Below are 17,040 nucleotides of genomic sequence, written 5' to 3' on the forward strand. Positions count from 1 at the left end.
CCTTACCTCATCAACCTTGCATCTGCATCCTCGTTCCCCTAATATTGTTTGGTTGTTTGATAGCAGCACACACACACACAGTCCATCATGACATGTGAGTTTTATCTCTCACGGCTGGTAGGTATCACATCCAGCGATTCTCAACCTGTGGGTCACGACCCTTTTGGGGGTCTCCCGCATATCAGATATTCACATTATGATTCATAACAGTAGCAAAATTACAGTTATGATGTAGCAACAAAAATAATTTTATGGTTAGGGGTCACCACAACATGAGGAACTGTATTAAAGGGTCACGGCTTTAGGAAGGTTGAGAACCTCTGCACTAGAACAGTTACTATTAACCACATTTTAAGAAGTAAATATATGAAAAACTCAGCCTTGACCATTTTTGTTAGAATGTGCTCACATTGCTCCCAAAGATCTGAAGGCTAGGGATAGGCTTTACTGGGGTGATTTCCGTCCAAATTCACAAACTTGAGGCCAGGTTGACAGATGGATGCCTTCCTTCCTTGTTTTGCTGAGACTTAACTTTGCACTCCTTTGCAGTGAAGATAAAAAAAAGCTTAAGGCGTGGTTTCTCAAAGTGTGGTCCCTGGACCAGGAGCATTACCTGGGAACTTGTTAGAAATGCAGATTCTCAGTCCCCCTCCACAGTATCTGATTTAGAGTTTCTAAATCAGATACTCTGGAGGTAAGAACTAGTTATCTGTGTTTTAATGGACTATCCAGCTCATTTTATGCCCTCTAAACTGGGAGAACCACTAGCTTAAAGGAATTCCATATGTATTTACTCAGAAATGACTGATCCATGAGTCTTATTTCTAGGCTTTGGGCAGTTTTCCTCCTGAAAAGCTGCCATTGTGTCACGAGGAGTGCCAAGAGGGTGACACTTAGATTAAGTAGGGGCGACTCTGGCATCTTCTTAGTGTTCCTGTACCCTTAGTGGGGTGGTTTGACCTCTTCCTCTTCCCTTAAAGGCTTCATGCCTAGAAGTGGTTTTAAAACAGAAGAGCAGGCAAGGATAACACTCTCATTTTTTTCTTATCCTAACCCTTTTCTTTTAAGAGAGTCATTTATTAGCCTATTCATTTCAAAACCAAATCTGTGATACCTACTGTAAAATAATAGCTCCACAAATCAGGAGGCGGGGCCCTTGGCCTTCTTGGGGAGATGCATCATTGCTGTCTCTGCTCCCCAATTCCAGGCCTCTATGGCTTCCCACCCCATGAAGACTCTTTCAGTGTCCCAAAGCTCCTGGTGTGTTCAGGGACCTCTATACCCATGGCCATTGACGCTGTAAAAGGGCTGATGCTTACATTCCGATTAACAGACCCCATTCCCTGTCTAATGCTCTCCTGCCTCCTCCTAACACTTCCCAGGGACTGTTCATATTGATTCTAAGTGAATCTCGATGTATTAAAGACTATTTAAAAATTCAGAGTCTCCTAGAAGGAGCTGTCAAAGTCCATTTCTGTGCAGTCATCTTTGCCCTTCCCTCCTGGCTCAGGACCTATTGCCACACTAGTCATCTGTGTCTGTCTCATTGGTTTCCTTTCTCCCCATCGTTCAAGTGAGGAAAGTGGCAAGCTGTTTTCATGTCTACATCCCTGGACTCCAGCTACTAGCTTTTGGGATTTAGAATCCTAGTAAATTCCAGGAAGAAATTAAATCAATAGAAAAAAAAAAATCAATGTGCCTTCTGAACTCTGAGACACCCCATCCTGACCACCTCTTGAAGATAATCCTCCTCAACCCCTTACTTCCCCTTCTGCTGGCCCATTAGTGTTTTTAGGTAAATATGGACTTTTCCTGTGGGCTCTGCTTACCACAGAGAGGCTGCTGCCACTGCCTACCCAGGAAGTATGAAGAGGCACTCTCTTCTTGTACGTAAGGGAGTCACTTATATACTCCATGTAACAGAGAAAGGGTCCCAGGCCCTGTTCTCATCAAGCCCCAGGAAGAAGACATAGATGCCAGAATTAGGTCCCTTTTCCATTTGTGCTGATGTCTCATTTCTGGAGGACTTGGTAATATTCGATATGGGGGTGGGGTTACATTTGGAATCTAGAGCCTGAAGTTTGAAAACTGGTTGCTCCTCTGCTTTTACGTCCACCAAAGGCTGCATAGAAGCCTCCTTTCTGGGCCACAGCCTATCCCGTTTCTCCAGAGGGTGAGACAGAACTCCAGGCAAGCGCTCGATGTGTTGGGATTTCCATCTCCTGCCCAGAGGAGTGCAGGCACTTACTCTAACCTCACCAGGGGTCTGCCACTCACACTGCATGACTTCAGTGGGGTCTTCTCGTCACTCCCTGTTTCCAAAGTGTGTTTTTGAGCCAGAGAGTAGAGAGAAGAGTAGAGAGAAGAACACTTTCCCTCCCTCACACAGCTTGACCTTGTGATTTCAAAAGAAAACATTAAAGGACACTAAATAACCTTCAGGCTAGAGAAGAAGGGTCCCCAAGCAGCCACTCCTCTTCCCTCTTCTTCCCCAGGACACTGAAGAGCCTCGGCCCAGCCCTGCACGGTTTTGTTATACTAGAACAGACTGGAAATCCTCAGAGGAAAACCACATCCCTTCTGAAACACTTGAGATTAAAAATATATGTAATTTCTACTTTCATAGACCTTACCTCTTGATTTAGTATTTCTCAAAGCAAAACTTAAAGAATGTGAAAGGTTTAGTAACGTAACAGAAAGGACTAGAAAGCTTTCACTGCTGCTGGTAAGAGGGAGGTGAGGGTGCGGAGAGGCTATCCCAGCCAGCCCCCTCCCGGCCTCTGAGTGACTGCCTTATTGTTTTGTTTGCTTCCCTTAATTTGAGGGATGCTGATTTGTGGGCTCAGTCCAAGTGTTAACCTGGCTCTGGTTTTGCTTAGGAACTTTGAAATCCTTGAGGTTTCCCAGCATTTCTGTGTATGTGCGTGTATGTGTGTGCATGTGTGTGCTCTCAATTCTTATATTCATAGATGCACTTTGGGTGGTGGAGTCTGGGGCTGCCTTCATTTTTCCTCCCAATCTGGAGATTCATTTTATACTGAGTTTTTTTAGCACCAGGCATCTCCTCAGCCCTGTCGTAGGTATGCTAGCCTCCCGGACCAGCCCTACTATCATGATGCCCACTTGCCTCCCTGCGACATTGCAAACCAGCCAATTTGCATCACTATCAGGGCCACAGCATTGGTCATTACCCCCAGATTTTGGACTGGACCTCAGCCATGCAGTGTAAAGGCTGCCTTGTCCCAGAGCATGGCGTGGGCTGGAGCATCAAGATAGTGAAGTACAGTCTTAGTCAGCAAAACAGTTGATTTCCCTTGCTTTAGACCACATAACCTGAGACAGAGCAGAAAATTAATGAAGGCCCCATTCCTTATACCCGAACCACCAAGAAGTTCTCCCAACCCTCGATGCTTTGCGTTCTACAAGTTTTTTTTTGTAGAGACAGAGTCTCACTGTACCGCCCTCCGGTAGAGTGCTGTGGCCTCACACGGCTCACAGCAACCTCTAACTCTCGGGCTTACGCGATTCTCTTGCCTCAGCCTCCCGAGCAGCTGGGACTACAGGCGCCCGCCACAACGCCCGGCTATTTTTTTGTTGCAGTTTGGCCGGGGCTGGGTTTGAACCCGTCACCCTTGGCATATGGGGCCGGCACCCTACTCACTGAGCCACAGGCGCCGCCCGCGTTCTACAAGTTTTTAGTCGGGTCTCTTGTGTATGAACAAAAACTCTGTAGTATCTGCAGCAGGAATTATTTGAAAGGTAGTGGTCCAGTGCTGGGTTTTTTATCAGTAGGTACAGTGGCATTACTGCCGAAAACCAGTGTGAGAAGTGAGAGTCCACCTTGGCAAGCTTAGGACTACGCAGGGCTGGCCCAGAATGGCAGAAAAGTGGAACCTCAAAATGTTCCTGAGAAATGAGTATGTCTCTTTCCTGTCCCCAACACAATGGAACATCTTGTTCAAAGGTCAAAAGGAAGTCAAAACCAACAAAAATGTCTTTAATGTGCAAGATGTTTGAAAAGCATAGCTGAAAGGGAAGTAATCTAACCCCCAGTGTTTTACCAGTGTTTGTGCACCAAGCATACTGCAGTGCATTAAGAGGGAAGACATGTGGCGCCAATTTCCAGCTTTTGAAAGGGTGATATTCTATAGTGTCCTGAAGCTGATGACTTGGAATTCTGTGTTTTCATGTGGAAATGCAGTTATAAATGGTGGCTCAGCTCATAAACAGTTATTTTCCCTCCATGTCTCTGTGTACAAAACTAGGCTGGGGATACTCCAGGACCTAACCACTTTCCTGGGGGAAATGCAACATTTCAGGCTGGGACTTCTGGGCTCTCGTTGTGTCCTTACTCGATCATCCCCCCTACGGGTCTGCTAGGCACTGGCTGTAGAGACTGCTCCAGCTCTACACCTGTGGTGATGGCACTTTCATCCAGCAAGGGGAGCTGGGAGCCTGTTGGGTGAGGCAGATCTAGGACTAGAGCACAGCTCCAGACCAGCTCCCTGGCCATCCCTTTATTTTGGTGTAGGAATCTTTGATACTGGTCCAACCACTTGCTTTCCTTTCCTGACTGCCCTCACTGTTGCTTTTGATGAGAGATTTTTCCTGCTTTGGCTCTTAAAAACAGTGGGGCTGCTGCATGGCTAGCTCAGTGCCTGGTGCATTAGAGGGGTTCAGTGGACATTCCTTGTATAGATCATTAGCCTCTTACATTGCCCTTAAAATAAGCCCATGATTTTTATAAGGTATTTCTAATTGTTTTTTGTTTGTTTGTTTATTTTTTCAGTTTTTGGCCAGGGCTGGGGGGTTGAACCCGCCACCTCCGGCATATGGGGCTGGTGCCCTACTCCTTTGAGCCACAGGCGCTGCCCTTCTAATTGTTTTTGATAGTAACACTGATGTAGAATCCAGTGGGCAAAATATAACCCACCAGGATTGAGTGATGGAGTCGGAAATGCAGGGCTGACTCACATCCCAGCATACGCTGTCCCTGGTGGTCATCAGGCTGTGGCTGGAGCTGGGCCTTTGACTTGGCCCCTCTGGTTTTTGTAATCATATCCTTGCTTCTCCTTGTGAGAAAGGCACAGACCCTTCTCTATCCCTGGAGCTCAGGGCTAGGGATCTTGGGATTTTGAATACCAAAAGGACTGTAGTAGATTTTGTCTACATTTCAGATGAATATCCAAGCTGGTATCTTGAGGGTTTGTGTATTTACTTGTTTGTTTTTTCCGACTATACGAATGTTTCATTCAGTTTTCAGACAGGGTAGGAGGAGAGGCTGCAGGGTGTTGGGATCTTGTGCAAGGCCTTTATGAGGAAGCAGTGTGTGGGGTAGAAATACAGAAGGAACAAGTCCCGAGAGGGGGGCTTGTCATAGGCTGGTGCATTCTTTCTCCCAGCTTGTCAGCTGTTCTACTCCAGACTGGTCAGAGCTAGGTGATCCTGTGGGAGTACCCAACTGAGGGAGGCGAGACCTGGATTTAGGTCCTGCCTTCACGACCTCCCTGGCCATGTTTCTAATTCTGTCTGAGCCTCTTCAGAGACAAGGCAGGGAGGGATGGTACCCCTCCCATGTTTGGGGTGGGGTTCTTTTTTGAGCTGCTTCAAGTAGCCACCATTTGTTAGGTTTGCTTAGAGCCTCTATTGGCCCTTTAAAGAGGGCAGGCTCTTAGTACAGAGAAGGAAAGGAAGATTTCAGTTCTAGTCCAGGCTCTGCTAAGTTTAACTCCTTTGAGCCTCAGACCCCTCATTGAAAATAGAGATCTAAGTCCAGGAAGCCAATGTCAGGATCAGATGGAGGAGCTCGAGGGAGTGTGCTTTGAAACTAGAGAGCCCTGTGCATGCTGACTTCATGCATCCACTGGAAAATGATGAAGCAGGCCTCACTATCTGGCAGAATTCTGCTTTTTGAGATCCAGTGAATGTTTTGCCTGCCCCAGGTGTCAAGCAAGTTTGTGTGCTAAAGAGCCACCTATGGGGGTGGGGGGGTCACACTTCAAAAGGCAGTGCTGCTTCAGAGGGCAAGATCTACCTTATTGCCAAGTGGAAATGGGCCTGGTAAACTTGCAGAGTGTCAAAGGCAGGCAGCAGAGAGCACTAGGAGGAGCATGAAGACCTGCTGGTGAAAGCTTCCAAGCTGGTCTGAGCCCTGTGGAAGCCGGGAAGTGATGGCCGGTGTCCAGAGGATGCAGGAGTGGCTTGAGAAGTGGGAGCTACAGTACCTGTAACAAGAGACTGGAAGCCTTTACCCTGAAATTTAAAAAAGCCAAAAAACTTCTATTGGTCATAAGCTTGTCGATATCTTTGTCCTTAGAACCAGTGAACCAAATCATCTGTTTCTCACATCACCATAAAAGGCAAAGAAATCACCATCCAGAGCAGCACCCCTGGGCCACATGTGCTTGTGGCAGATGGTAGTCTGGGGGTAGAACTTCCCTTGTTTGATTGGGGTTTCCCTCCCATTTCTTCTTTTGAAAATTGTGTTCATTGGCTATATTTTTCTGATTATAAAGGTAATAATACATTCATTATGTAAATCTTGGAGCATACAGTAAAGTCTAAAGAAGAAAGCAGTGGCCACACACTCTGTTGGCTCACCTGGCCCCTTCAGAGGGATGCCCTCTGGCCCTCCACATTCTGCCTTCTACCTGTTGGTTCTCTAAACACTGGCTTCACCTGATGTCCCCTTTTTCAAATTTCATTTCCTGATTTCTGTTCTTAATATTCTGTTATCTCTTATTGTCCTTTGTATTCAAAAGGGTATATGAGGATATGGTCTACATAAAGGGACTTACAAGCTATATTTTGTGATGTCCAGAAAGAAGAAACCCTTTTTTCCACTTTGTCACCCTTGGTAGAGTACTGTGGCATCACAGCTCACAGCAATCTCAAACTCTTCGGCTTAAGTGAATTCTCTTGCTAGAGCCTCCCAAATAGCCGGGACTACAGGCACCTGCCACAATGCCTTGCTGTTTTTAGAGACCAGATCTTTCTTTGGCTCAGGCTGGTCTCGAACTCCTGAGCTCAGGCAATCCACCCACCTCAGGCTCCCAGAGAGCTAGGATTACAGGCATGAGCCACTACTCCCAGCCTATATTCTTTAATGTACACGTGCAGGCACCTGCTTCTTCGTTCTGGATGTTTGCTGGTTGTGTATCCTGGCACTGTTCCTTGCTAATGAATGTGGATGCTGTTGTCCTACACACCGCAGCCTCTTCAAATGTAACGTCAGTCCCAGGAAGCAACAGGGTATTTATTCACTGACATGGTATTTGATGGGGGCTATCCAGGTACTCTCAGCCTCAACACAGATGCTACACTTTGAAACCAAGAAGGTTGACTGTAGATCAGCTGTAAGGAAGAGTGTACTTTTTAGGAAAGAAAATGTTCTCCCTTATCCCCACACATCAGCTGGTCTATTTAGAACACTGGATGTAATTAGCATCTCATGTGTATACACACACACACACACACACACACACACACACACACACACACTGTCTCTGGCTTCAGTTTGGAAGTGTATCTGATTCACTGTGCACAGAGCACTATGCAGAACCCTGGGGGCTTTACAAAAAGAAAAGAACGTGTACCTACATTCATTCAGCTGCACAGTAAGTAGGATGGCCTCCGAAGCAACAGTTTGTCTATTTGGCCTTTCTGTTGACTAAAGCAAGATTATTTCTCAAGCCCTATTCTCATAGACCACAAACTGACCCCCAGATAGGCCCGAGGCCCTGTGTCTCCCCTGTGTGTGCTCCTGTAGTTCTGTGATGGTCCCTTGCTACCTTCTCTCCGTCATCCTTGAGTAGCCATCTGACCCCCCAGAGATGTCTCTGCACACTGTCTCTTTCAGTTCCCCGTCCACCACTCTCACCAGCATTGTCCCTGTAAGTTTTTGGCATGTCCTGTCAGCTCACCCCCTTTTGGTCTCACAGTCCAAAGCATGACAACCTCCCCAGTAATGGCATTGGAACCCCCCACAGAAATGACAGAGTTGAGAGAAGATGGGCTTGGTTCTGCCTGCACATGGGGGTTGCGGGATAGTGACAGGGAAATTTCCTCTGTGTACGTTTCCCCCAAATTGTCCTGACTCAGAATTGGAAGCATCAAAGATGTCAGGGCTCCAAAAACCCATTGCAGGGTCAGGCCCTGCCTGCACAGGCTCAGAGTTCCTTTCTACTGTAGGGCAGCCTGACGGCACATGACTCCTGCTTGCCCCTTAGATTTACCAAGCCTGGTTCTCCCACAAGCACTTATGCCTATGGTGACATCTTAGAATGCTCCTCAAACGTCTGGATAGTGACCCCAGGTTGTCACCCACAAACCTAGAGCAGTATTAGCCACTTATATAATACAGTCTGTCCCACAGAGGCAGGCAATCCTCTCCAGGGGCTTCTGGCATCTTTGAGAAAGGAGCTGAAGACTCAAAACCAAAAAGCCACTTTATGGCAATACCTAGATGCCATTCTCCCCACCCCCAAGGAATGGAGGAAGCAGGCGTGGCACACTGGGCCTGGGAATGATCGGGGAGCATGTGCGTCTTCTGTAGAAACCCACGCCCCTTCTGTGAGCCCGCGCCTGCCAGTGGCTGCTGCCTGGCACCTCGGTCTGCTCTTGTTCAGTTTCTGTGCTGAAAAAAGGACTTAATTCATTTGTAGACTTTGTTTCCCTTGTTTCTGCTTCTCCATTTCTTGTATTTTTTTTTCTTTTCCTCCTGTTGTTCCTTTCTCACTTTTTATGCTTTTTGTCCTCTGCTTGTTTTTTATTTCACCTTCTCCCTGTCCCTCTCCACTTCCAAATTCCTCCTCCTCTTTTTCCTCTTCCTTTTTTGTCTTTCTCTGTTTCCTTCTCCTCTCCTTTGTTTGGTCCTTTTTGAAGTTGAGCCCAGTGGCGGGACTCCACGGCGTAGACCTCTCTCCTTCTGCCCTTGCTGTGTCCAGGAAGGTAATGTAACTTCACCACCCTCATCCCCACTGCCTCAGAGGGGCCGTAGCAACATTAGTCAAACAGGGAGCCAAAACCCAACTCTCTTTCTCTTTATCTCTGCCCCCGATAGCCCTGTGACAAAACATAAGTATGTGGCAATTTCTTACAAGGCACAGTATCCCTTTGACTGTCCAAGGGGAGGACTGGGGCACAGAGCGTAGCCAGTGCACCTCCAGGTATGGGCCTCTCGAGGCTCCAGTAGACTTCTACAATATTACCCAGCCATTCGTGTTTGGGGCCTTAAGGCTCAAACCCATCAGATAGAGGGGCCAGGAACACAGGTGAGGAGCCCCCCACCTGTGTGGCAGCTATTTGTATCAGCAGAGTCAAGGAATACTGTCCTTACAAAGACTGGTCTACACAAGTACCCTCGGGTTCTTTTCCAGAACAACCACTAAAAGCAAACTTCTCTACCTTGTGTCTTGCCGAGACTGTGTGTGTGTGTGTATTTTTTTTAAGTTTGTGTGGTTTGAAGTCTGTTGTGGTATTAAGATTGTTGTTGAAAAGGCATGTGGGGGGTGTGGCCATGACTAACCCTGCTAACCTCTTACCTGCCCTCCACGGCTCACACCCAACTCTCACCTGCTCTCCACAGCCCTATTCATCAGCTGTGTGTGAGCTCTCCCGTGGCTCAAGAGCACTGCTCACTCGTCTACAATTTGTTGTCTCTTCATGTGGGGAGGTGGGCAGGAGGGAGCGCCATCCCAGCGTGGTTCTGGCGTGCCACACTGGACAGCTTGCATGCCTGGGGCTCCATCTTCCATGGCCATGTGGGCACACTGTGCAGAGAGGCTCCAGAAGGAATGCATGGAACTGAGCTGCAGGCTGGTTTGAAAGCCAAGAACCAAGTCTATTGGGCTGGGTGAGGAGAGCTCTGGCCTCTGACATGCAGACACGCACGCTATAGCAGCAGGCCAGACAGGCAGGGGCTCCCATCCTTTAGAGTAGGGCTCAGGCAGGGCATACGCTGGGGAGCAAAACTGTGTGCACTGGGACACAGCACAGGCACTAACCCTGCTTGTGTGAGCACTATGCCTTTCTGTCTCCGCAGAGTGCGACCACCAGGTACAGACCAACTGGCTTAGGCCTCATGTGTGTCAGGTAGACAATACCACAGAAAGATGTGTCTGCAGTGAGGAGGGAGCTTGATCATGAGAGCAGTCCTCCTGAGGATACACTTCCTACACTCCTGGGCTTGTCTTAACTGGGCTTCAACATCCCCTAAGTGACTCAGAAAGTAGAAGAGACTTTGACAGTTTCCCAGTCCAGTGCCTCTTAACCTGAGGGCCGTGGAGGGACTTCAGGAAGCCTGTAAACAGCCTGGGACTCTGTATAAAATTGTTGGTGTGTACTCATAAGCACTTCTCTAGGAAGAAAGTGCCTTGCTTTCAGAAATTCTCAAAGTAATTTGTAATCCAAAATATTGGAGAGCCACTGGCATAGTCTGTCTTTTAGGCAGGACCACACTTTTGCCATGAGCTTCTTTGTGCTCCAGGGAAAGGGATTTTTGTTCCTTCCTTGGGTGGTTTGATCACTTGGTTCTTCCTTCCACCCTCCTGCTATAGTTAAGCCCAGCGGGTCAGGCCACTGCTGATGGTGATTTAGATATCAGTTATGTGTTGGTTTGGGGTAATCTGAGCTATCAGGCAGGTACCAGCCCCAGAAACTGCTACTGGATTGTATCAGAGCAAAGCATAACCACCTGCGTTAGTCTTTAGCGTCTGCTGGTGTTTCTCTGCCCTCAGTGGGAAACCTGGTTGTCATCCTGGGATGTACTGTGTAGACCAGGCGTCCTCAAACTTTTTAAACAGGGGGCCAATTCACTGTCCCTCAGACCGTTGGAGGGCCGGACTATAGTTTAAAAAAAAAACTGTGAACAAATTCCTATGCACACTGCAATATCTTATTTTGAAGTAAAAAACAAAATGGGAACAAATACAATTCACACCGTTTCCTGTGGCCCGTGGGCCGCAGTTTGAGGATGCCTGGTGTAGACCATCAGAACTGAGTGGGAGAGTGCCAGAAAGCTGAATAAGCCACAAGCTAAGCAGAAGTATCTTTGTATCAGGATATAAAGAAGTGATGTAGCAGTGGCCCCAGAGAGGGGCAGCAGCCCAAGAAAGAAGTGGATTAAATTAACTTAAAATAAGGGCAAAATGTAGTTTATAAATTCACATTTGCTTCATTTATTAGACTGATTTCCACAATAAGACCTAGTCCACAGCAAGATCCAGATAAATATTAACTGAAGGGGAAAAAAGAGGGCAAAGCAATTTTAGATACAATAAAGGAGAACCATTGAGCAGGAGAGGCAAAAATAAGCCCCCAGGAGGGAAGAGTCTCCGTTGGCCGAGGCCACTGACAGGTGAGGCAGGGCCAGGGAAGGACAGATGGAAGGGAGCATAGGCTGTGCCAGACCCGGGGAGTATGTGCTGGGGCCTGTCGTTGTCTGCCCCCACTATGGATATAGGCAAACTTTGGACCTGGCTTGGGAGTGTTCCGGCAGCATCTTGCTCGGCTCTCTTTGCACATTTGCCCCAGTGTGATGACTCCTGCAGGGCCGGGATCCACCTAATGAGAAATTCCCTGCAGCCAACATGTGCTTTTTCTTGGCAGGCATGGGCAAGAAGGATGATCCCAAGCTGATGCAGGAGTGGTTCAGGCTAGTGCAAGAAAAGAACGCCATGGTGCGCTACGAGTCAGAGCTGATGATCTTGTGAGTGGCCTTACACCAGGGCTCCCAGACCCAGGGGGATGTCAGCCCCATGCTTGTCACAGCAGACACACTGACCCTTCCTAATTTGGTAGGGTGAGGGGGGTGGTCCCCAAGTCACTGTTGCTTGTCTCCCTCCCCACCCCGCGACTTCAGTGCCCGGGAGCTGGAGCTGGAAGACCGGCAGAGCCGCCTGCAGCAGGAGCTCCGGGAGCGGATGGCAATAGAAGGTGAGTGGGAGGGGGTGAGGTATACTGGATGTCCATGTGGCTGCTGCCTCCGGGGCCCTCACACCTGATGTCTGTGGTTACTCCCCAGATCATCTGAAGACTAAGGAGGAGTTGTCAGAGGAGAAGAAGATCCTCAACGAGATGCTGGAGGTAGTGGAACAGAGAGACTCCCTAGTGGCCCTGCTGGAGGAGCAGCGGCTCCGGGAGAAAGAGGAGGACAAAGACCTAGAAGCCGCCATGCTGTCCAAGGGCTTCAGCCTGAACTGGTCCTGAACTCTCACCCACACTTACTGTTGGTACCGTTGGTCTGTTGACATCCACCTGACCTGGCTGTGGTCTCCAAACCACAGGATCCGAGACCTGACAAGCCCTGGCACCTCCGTGGAGTTCACACTCAGATACCCATGTGCCTCTAGAAAAGTGGGGTCAAGTCTCGTGTGCTGCGGGGAACCCCAGGTGATGAGGATCATCCGTCTGAAGGAGCCCACCGGACTTCCACTCAGGAGAGAGGAGCCTGGCACAGATGACAGAATGTGAAGGACCCCGCATACTCCCGGGGACCACTGGCTGGTGCCCCCTCCTTCCACATTTGGTAAGAAAAGGAAGCTGTTCCCTGTCTGTCAGAACCACAGCCACCATAGAGCACACCTCCACGGAGAAGGAGGGCAGCTGTCTTCTTCATGCTCCCTGAAGCACCACCAAAGAAATGAAAAGTGCACCACACAAAAGCAAGATATGAATCGAGACCCGGGAGGAGGGGTGGTGGCCATTCAGGGCAGTGTCCACCCAGCATCGCACGGGACACCTAGGAGTGGGTAGGCTCCAGAACTTATTATGCAAGTGAAGAGTTGGTAGAAAGGGTCTGCTCTCCGCCCCACCCCACACACTGGACCCCACGTGGCCAAACACCCCAGGCCTGTCTGACCTTGGCCCCCCTGGAATTGCTGCATTTTGCTTTTAGTACACAACCATTTTGACACTGGAAAATACTGACTTTGGGGGACCAGGTGAGGCCCTGCATTTCAAGCCCCCAGTTACAGACAGGCGTTGTCATAGGCCAGCGCTGTATGTCAGGAAAGGGAATGGCCTTTTTCCTTGGCATTTTTCCTGTGTTTGCACATTGAAAGGAAGCTGACGACCTGGCAAGACGCTCAGCTGCTTCAGACCCTTTTTGTCAATTAACTTATTTTTTTAATACTTGAAGCAACTTCATTTTTGTATCTATATTAAAGACACACTGATCACCTGGCACCTGGGTGGGAATGACAGCAAGGCCTCTGCTGCATCCCGCACAGCCTGGTCCAGAACTGCCCAAATGACCAGATGTTTGTCACATGCACCCATATTTATTTGCCTTCTTCCTCGTGTTACTGGCCTGGTTGGCATCACAGAGCAGCCCAGGACCTCGATGTGGGTCCTGCTCACAGCTTTTTGTCCCTCGATGGTGTCCAGCCCCCTACTCGGTGCCCTGCTCTCGCTTCGGCGCTGGACTTCCCCATGTACGTGACTTGCTTGTCAGGGTGCATTTCAGCACTGTTCGGGGCAAGCAGAAGGCAGAGTTGCCACTGCCTGTCCCTGTCAGAATCCTCACTCTGTAGAACCTATTTTTTCTCAGTGTTGGTGCCATGGTTTCGCCTTCCTCGGCACATATGCTAAAGTTTGGGGTGAGCCCTCTTCCTGGCTGGCTGAGACAGTACAGGGTGGGACTGTGCAATCAGCGTGGCTGATGAGAATTCCCTCTGCCTAGTGGAAAACTAACCAGACAGAAACACATGCGCTGCAGCAGGTATTGGGATTTAGGCTAGTATCTCACAAACAGACTCCCTCCCTCCCTTCCCAAGGGTGATGGGAACCTCCGCTGTGCCAGGATCTTCATGGTATAGTAAGAGGTGATAACTAGCTCCTAGGGCCAAACTGTTCATTTCTCTCCGTTTAGGCTGTGTAACTCATCAGGCCACTAACTGAGAAAAATGGGGGGGAATTGGAGTTCTTGTCTTCAAAATAGCACATAGTGCAGGGAAGATTCCCACAGTGCCAACCAGCTTGGGAGGGACACTCTAGGTGCCTCTCAGTAGGGAGAGGCCTGTGGAAAGAGCAGGGGTCAGGCAGCCCCATTGGCCATCCTAAGAGTAGAGCAGGCCAAGGGTCCGTGCTGATCTTGGAGTTTCCATGGGGAACCACACTGTGCCTCAAGTCAAATTCATCCTAACTGCAAAGGAGAAAGAACCTGTCTCAGCCATCATCGCTCTGATTTCATTTCTTGTTTTCAGATGAGGCAAAGTCTCCATTTTTATTCTCTTTTTCTTAAAACAAGGGAGAGGAGGGTATTCTAGATTTCATCTTCAAACCCCAATTTTCTAATAAAATTGGACTTGGGACAAGACCCTCACTGCCCATGTGGCCTTTTCCCTGACCCCCCTTCTTTCTCCCCTCAAATGCCACCATAACCAGTCAAGCCCTGGCCACACTGCCTCCATCCCTTGTTGCTCCTGCTGACTCCAGAACCTGGGAGCAGTTGGCAAAGTGACTTATACGGGAAACAGCAGTAGTGATGTGCTTTCGGTGGCCTAATGTAGCAGGAACACCAGGTGCCACCTTTGCCTCCTGCTGCTGTCCAGTCCTGGTCAGCCTTAACATCATGGTATCCTCCAAAGCACGTACTGCTGCCGTAGTCACAAGACAGGGGACTGGAGACTTTGCAGAGAGGCTCCCAGAGTCCACCAGCCTGTACAGTGTTCCCCAGCTCCTGATGGTGTTGGGATGTCAGGTTCTAGGAGAGCACTTATTTTTTAAAGCTCCCATTTTGTAACTAGTAGTTTGCAGTTGATGTTAGCACTCTGGTGACTTGCTGCATGAAGTGTTTTCCAACTCTGGAAATGCACACAGTTCCAGGCAGGTTTTCTTCCTAAGAGTTAAGTCTTCCCATGAAGAGAGGGAAGCAGCTAGATTATGCATAAACTATACACACATAAAATGCCAGAGTTCCTGCAATTGAGCCCAAACCCAGGGCTAAGTGCAGTGGAGATCCACATCCAGCACGCCTACAGGGCACAGAAGGCAACCTGCCTTGAGTCTGAGGATGCCAGCAGCAGAGCAGGCAGCATGCCTCCTGGCCTGTGCCCCCAGCAGTCCTCCTCAAGCCTCTTTTGACCAGCAATGATAAACTATTCTTAACCCTTTCAGAAGAGAAGCAATTTTCATGGGACAAGAAGGAGAATTAAAAAAAAATTTTTTTTAAGTGGTAACATCTGACCCATAAAGGGGAATAGTCGGTTTTATGCGCAATAAAGTTTTGCAAAGAAATACAGATAATATTTCTTATGTCATTTCACTGTACTTGGCAGTCAGCTGGGATGCATTTCCACAAGAGACATTATGCGTTTAGAATACATGTGGGCATGAGCAAAGCTGTTTAAAGAATGCAGTTTGTTTTGGTATTAGTTTATGGTTTCTTTTAGTCCTTACTGGCTCAGCTATCAACTGCTGTTACTTGAGAAAGTGTATGGGGCAACCCAATTTGGGAAGAAGCTGCTCTTCAGACCAAGCCCCAGTATCCTCTTGAAGAGAAGTATGTTCTTCAAAGTAGAGATGCTCCAAGTCAGAGTGATCCTATGGTCCTGGTGACTTCCAGACTGACCCAGGCTCTGCCCTGCATTATGACTAACCAGGGAGTCTGCAGCCCCCGGGCCTAAGTTGTTCCGATGGTTCATTTTCCCCAAATTCGTCCAGTGTAGAAGGTCCTAGAGGTAGCTAGTGTCACTCTTCTGTTGTCAGAAATCATCCCTAAGAGATTAAAGGGAACTTGGCCAGCTCTTCTTTCACTGGAGACACCTTTAAGACTATGCTAGCTCTCTTCATGGTTGCCCACAGAGGGACTAACTTCACTGAGGAAGTAACAGTAGCCATAGGGAGGGCAAGGCCAGCAGCAGATTGTGTGGTGGGATCCTTGCCTGAGCCATCCATCTATTCCAGGTAAAATAAAGGCCTAGCCGGGACAATTGTGGGTATCTTAGGTAGAACAAAAGAGGACAAAAATGTGTAACCAGCCCCAGTATGAACATTTAGTGGCCCTAGACTCCTGAAAGAAAAGATGGTTGTTGCCCTTACCTGAAGAAAAGAAAGTTGGGTTTGGTAGTTGGCTGAGCCCTCTGAGGGGTTCGCCTCATCAGCGCTGCACTAGGCAGGCTTTGGCCACAGTCCACAGCAAGCCTATGTGGCAGGAAATGATGGTTGTTGCTTTAGGGAGGTGACCAGAACAGCTGCCGGGCCAGGCCAGCACCACCTCAGAAGCACACAAGGAAGTCTTCGTTCCACAAAGCCACCGTGTCTGAGGGCCAGCCTGAGCAAAAAAGAGACCTACTAAATGAGATTCTATTAAAAATAGAAAAAATTAGCTGGGCATTGTGGTGAGCACCTGTAATCCCAGCTACTCAGGATGCTGAGGCAAGAGGATGCCTTGAGCTAAGGAGTTTGAGGTTGAGCTAGGCTGATGCCAGGGCCCTTTAGCTAGTCTCTGTCTCAAGGGCAAAAAAAAAAAAAAAAGAATGTATCAGTTTTTGTTTTTGTTTTATAAGCTGGCAGACAGGCCCACTTACAAGATTTCCCCATTTTGTGTCACCTGCTGGGATGATCACCCCCAGTGATGCTCAAGACATTAAGAAACCATCCTCTTGGGGGGCTACAGCCCCCTTACACACCAGCTGGGGGCAGAACCTCACCTGACACCTAAGCACTTGTCAGGCCAGGCTCAGGGCATGTAACCCCCAGTGATGCTCCCGACAATCTTTTACTGCAGCTACATCTGTGCAGCCACACTTCTTGTGTCCCCTTCCCTGAGGGCTTCCTGCAGCTGGGGCTTAGATGGGGAAGTTAAGAGTCCCGGCTTCTGCAGGTCAGCCATGTGTGCCACTGCCTCTCCCTGAGAAGCTGTCCGCTGCCAGGACAAACGTGGAAGGGAACCGGTATCTCTGTGATAGGCACACCTATACCTCTTCATGCCCACGTGGCCTTTCTGAACCAGAGTGGACATCCAGTTATGAAGCAGGCTGGATTTCAGCGTTGGGACCAGCCATGGCAGAGGCGCAGGCCCCAGGGCTAGGCAGGACC

At 48.8% G+C, this 17,040-nt stretch overlaps 1 protein-coding gene across 17 annotated transcripts in view; it reads left to right on the forward strand.

The window, feature by feature from the left end:
• The window catches only part of MICAL3 (microtubule associated monooxygenase, calponin and LIM domain containing 3), a 239,530-nt gene extending 226,035 nt beyond the window's left edge, over positions 1-13,495 (forward strand). For 12 of the 17 annotated variants that reach the window (XM_053555643.1, XM_053555642.1, XM_053555646.1 and 9 more), the window contains 4 exons: positions 8,884-8,949; positions 11,608-11,707; positions 11,861-11,934; positions 12,023-13,495. In XM_053555643.1, the coding sequence (XP_053411618.1) occupies positions 8,884-8,949; positions 11,608-11,707; positions 11,861-11,934; positions 12,023-12,207 (425 nt within the window). In that variant the 3' untranslated portion in view covers positions 12,208-13,495. The remainder of the gene's footprint in view (positions 1-8,883; positions 8,950-11,607; positions 11,708-11,860; positions 11,935-12,022) is intronic. The other 5 variants (XM_053555649.1, XM_053555652.1, XM_053555654.1 and 2 more) reach the window with 1 other exon arrangement.
• The last annotated feature ends 3,545 nt before the right edge of the window (positions 13,496-17,040 follow it).

The sequence above is a fragment of the Nycticebus coucang genome, chromosome 12 (assembly GCF_027406575.1).
Source record: "Nycticebus coucang isolate mNycCou1 chromosome 12, mNycCou1.pri, whole genome shotgun sequence".
Lineage (NCBI taxonomy): Eukaryota > Metazoa > Chordata > Mammalia > Primates > Lorisidae > Nycticebus > Nycticebus coucang.